This window comes from Belonocnema kinseyi, chromosome 10, assembly GCF_010883055.1.
Source record: "Belonocnema kinseyi isolate 2016_QV_RU_SX_M_011 chromosome 10, B_treatae_v1, whole genome shotgun sequence".
Taxonomy (NCBI): Eukaryota; Metazoa; Arthropoda; class Insecta; order Hymenoptera; family Cynipidae; genus Belonocnema; species Belonocnema kinseyi.
In genome coordinates this window covers 65,178,444-65,183,109 of record NC_046666.1, presented here as the reverse complement: position 1 = coordinate 65,183,109, position 4,666 = coordinate 65,178,444, and the positions used below count along the sequence as shown (strand labels likewise).

The 4,666-nt window shown below is 33.1% G+C and overlaps 1 protein-coding gene across 1 annotated transcript in view; it reads left to right on the top strand.

The window, feature by feature from the left end:
* The first annotated feature begins 918 nt into the window (after positions 1-918).
* LOC117181175 overlaps positions 919-4,666 on the top strand; it is a 12,848-nt gene continuing 9,100 nt past the window's right edge. Inside the window, exons 1-2 of the mRNA XM_033373743.1 lie at positions 919-992; positions 1,107-1,235. Coding sequence (XP_033229634.1) covers positions 919-992; positions 1,107-1,235 — 203 coding nt within the window. The remainder of the gene's footprint in view (positions 993-1,106; positions 1,236-4,666) is intronic.

Genomic DNA, 4,666 nt, shown 5'->3' with positions numbered 1-4,666 from the left:
AAAAGGACATAGAGACACGCCAGCAATATTTCTACCATATTTCCTGTAATATTGCGGATATTGCAGGAAATATGGTAGAAATATTGAGGGAATATGCGGTGTTACTAGGGTAAATAACAAGATTAAATTTTTGGAAATTGTATAAAAAAAATGTATTTTAAAAGAGTAAAATGTTCTTTGAAGAAAAATATATTATTAATAGGTGTGAAATCCTCTTTATAAACTGAAAGTAATGTTTATTTTATTATCATTTTTTAAAAATGAAAAATATTAAGTGCTAAATTCATCGCATTTGAATTTTCGCGCTGTTTCGTAGGTTGCGCGCTCATAGTACTATCTTAATGAAAACAAAAACTTTCTCTGAATTCATTTTCATCTTATTGCTCAAAAGTAAATAAATTTAAAAGAATGAATCGTTTTTACATGGTAATATTCAAATATGAAGTCATAATAAAGTAAGTATCATAAATGATCAGCATTCGAAAATCTGAATTTGAAGTTTGATTCAACTGTTTGATTGTTCCTAGTTGTCGCGCCTGAAACAGTGCAATTCGTGTCTTGGAATGTTTACATTGTGCTCCGTCTTTTCAGTTAAAAACGTACAATTTTAATTGGTTCACATCGAAAATCAACCGAATAATTACTACGGAATCGATAGCGATCAATTTATTCAATAATTTTTCAAAATCAGATTGCGGTTGGACGGTAATCTCTTTTCGGGTTTGTCGGGTCGACAGTTTCATTTCGATTGTGGAATGGCGGTTGGACATGGAAAACTTTAAACCACAGAAAGTTCGTTTTTCTTGTGATTTTTGCGTGTTTTGGTTTAAAAAGTAAGCAAGATATAGCGCCTAAGATACATTGGTGAATAAAAATGACTTCAAATAATTTTACAGATTGGTAGTCATAATTGAAACGATGGCCAAATCGGCAACCGGCCTCAGTGTATTGGCAAGTATAAACAAGTTTTTGCTGTTCCTAGAAATCGTTAGGTTGCACTCCTTGTTTTCAGTTGTGAATTAAAGATTGGACAGACTATATGTTTGAGAGTCAAGTTCCGGGTTACTAAAACATTTTATGGACCATGTTCTAATCGGGTTTTGTAGTTTAGCAAAGTTTTGTCCGTTTATGTTGAAAGAATTTCTACTGAATCTCTTGTTGGTGGAAACCATTTGCAATTTTTCACTTTTTGAAGGAGCGCATTCAGGGTGGATTGTACTCAACTTTGAAAAGTGGTAAGTGGAAGCAAAGCGAATTTTCAATTTATTTTTACGAGTTTTTGCAAATTTGAGAAATATATAGGCATAAATCCCTTTGAAAGATATTTAACTTCATTGTTTACATACTGTTTTTTGAGCAGAATTCGAAGTATTAATGTATTTTTTTTTAATTATGAAACAAAAGAAAATTATACTGAAAATATATTCTTATTCTACTATTTTGAAGCTAAATGATTTTTAACCATTTCTTTGGGACTGCTGAAAAATCGTGAAAAATGAAATTCTCGACACAGAAATTTCGGAATAATAAAATCCCGAATTGGAAAATTCCCGCCAGTTTACAATATTAGCGAATCTTAAAATATCCGAACTAAAAAATTCCTGAATTTAAAAAATTAAATTTGTCTAAACAAATATTCATGTATCGCATGTATAATAATAAAATATTTCTGTACAAACAAAATTTTAATACTTGAAGTTTCTAAAATTATTTTTTGACTTTAAAATAACAATAATTGAATGGGTGCCCGGAATAAGGGCCTATGTCACGATTTTTTCAAAACCCAGTTTTTCGTGGAATAAGGGCCAATGTCATGTGGACTAAGAGTTCCCATTGTTTTCAGTTGTAAAGAATGCCAACAGAGGTCAGGAAAATCGAATTATCTGTTGAGAAGTGAAGGAAAGTCATTTGCATTATCCTAGTTTTTCAATGCTCCTGCACAATTTGGAAATCGTGACATAGGCCCTTGTTCCGGGCACCCATTCAATTGGGAAAAATTCAATCCAGAAATATAATTTTTTAATTTATCGTTATTTTAAATTACAGCGAAAATTTTAGAAACTTTAAACATTAAAAATACTTTTCCTTGTATAAAAATATGTTTTAAATGTTTAAATTTTGAAATTTTCTAGTTTCACCTTCTAGAATTTTCCAATTTCGGAATGTTATAACTCGACAATTTTGAAGTGTCGGGAATTTAATCTTTCTGGATTTTTCAGCCGTCCCATTTCCTTCTAATATCCAAGTAAAATTACAAAATCATATAAAATTAAAAAAACTAGCAATTTTTTTGAATATTATTAATTAAAGTTAAACAAATAATCAAGGGATCAAGGAAAAATCTCCATTATTGTATGTAGTTTTTTAACAGAGCACCATTTATACTATTCAGAAAGATTTTTGAAAATCGCGGATGTGTCATATCAATATAATATTTGATATTTTAATCCAAAGAGATTTTATTTTAAATCAGAACAGTTCAATTTATCTAAAAAAATACCATTTTTTACCAAATACTTAAATCCTCAATCAAAACAGATTCGTTTTCTAGCAATTGTATTTTTATCAAAAAATTTGCAATATTTTCCAAAAGAGAGGAATTTTTAATATTATGCAAAAAAGAAAGAATTTTCTACTAAATATAGTTGAATGCTCAACTACAAAGATGATTTTTCCAACCAAGAACAATCAATGATTTTTATTCGAAAAGGGAAATATTTTTATTGAGTTTTAAACTAATTTTCAGTTGTTTAAATAATGTTTGTTTTTATACTAAAACATTGAAAGGAACTTTTGTACGTTCAATCAGACAATATTAATCCTTGATAGAGATACTGGTATTTGTTTCAAGCATTAACTAATTGTTTACACAGTTAATTATTATTTACATGTAACTTTTGTAAGAAAGAGAGTACAAAAATTGTAGGTACCAGTATAAAAAATACCGGTACCGAAAATTTCTTTTACTGACTTTTGTAAAGCATATTTTAAGGACAGAACCTAGACAGCAGAGAAAAAATATAAACATTTAATTTTCCTTTTATGTGTTTGATGCTACTGTTTAATTATCAATATCGGCCATCTTGCTAGTTGAATTGAAAAAGGTTAGAGGTGATACTGAAATTATTTTTATGACCAATCACAGACGTCAATATTATTTCAGTTACCAATCCCAGAGGTGCCTTCCTGCCCCCACGCGTTTTTAGAAAGTGTTAGGGGTTGGACCAACATTTCTCCTGTGACCAGTCAAAGGGGTGCATTTCCTTCCTCTTGACATGTTGAAACGGGGTAGAGGTTTGACCAGCACTATTTCTATTAAAAAGGTGTAGGGATTTGGCCAAAATTATTTCTGGGACTAGTCACATGGGAGCCTTGATTGTCAGATTGTCTCAAGATTATCCCAGGAATAACCCGTTGGTTATCCCACAAGGCGGCAATTTGGATATCCCAGAGATAACTCCAGGATATCACGTAAACGTCCCAGGAATATCCTGGATATCCTGGGATATCCAAATTTTCGCCTTGCGGGATATATCAGACGGGTTATCCCTGGGATATACTTGGGACAACCTGGGAGATAAATGGGATATCTCGATATATCCTATTGCTGCTAGGGTTATTTTTGTGACCACTCAAAGGAGTTCCTTCTCGCCCCTGTGACGTGTTGAAAAAAGGTAGAGGTTTTACCAGTAATATTTATGTGATCTGTCACAGGGATGCATTCCCGCCCCTACGCGATGTTTGAAAAGGTTAGGGGCTTCACCAATATTTTATCTGCGACTAGTCACAGGGATGCATTCTCGTCCCTACACGATGTTTGAAAAGGTTAGGGGTGTGACCAATATTATAAATGTGAGTAGTCACAGGAGTGTCTTCCTGCCCCCACGAAGTTTTGGAAAGGTTTATGGGTGTGACCAGCATTATTTCTTTTGCCAGTTACAGGGGTGCCTTCCCACCCCCACGAAGTGTTAGAAAGAAGTAAGGGTGTCACCAGCATTATTTAATTCTGTGACTAGTCCCAGGGGTGCCTTTACACCCGCGTGAAATCTTGGAAAGGGGCACGGGTTTGACCAGCATTATTTCCTTGTACACCAAACTCTCAGGTTCGTTCAGCTGGCAGGACCACATTGCAAAAATGGACTGAAAACCTATAGGCAATTTAGGGCTCATGTAGGGCTAATTTAATGCCCCATTGCCAAATTTAATGCTGGATAACAGGTTACCTCGCGCTTCGTGCTCGGATTTTTATGCTTTGCATTTGGAATGCTTGGAAAAAACTTTATCAAAATGATTTCTTTTTGATGGCAGTACTTATATGCGTTTTCATATTCTGAATTGTGTACTTAATTAAGTATAGTCAAAGATTAAGTTTCTCAAAGCTCTGTAGGCTTTGAGGTACACATTCTCATCGTGACACTCGCGCTGCGCGCTCGATTTCCGACAGACATTTGTAAACAGGTTTTGTTGGATTTTTTTTCTCGTAACTTTCGTCGTTTTTCCACACATTTTTTTTTATTTGACTTTTTTTAACGTTATTTTTCACGAATAAAACAAAAAGATGAGCCTGAAGTTCCCAACGTTTACAAAAAACGGAAAAAACGAAAAATAAAATATTTGAAAAGTCAAAATGTTTTCATTGTTTATGACAGTATTATGTGCCAAAAGT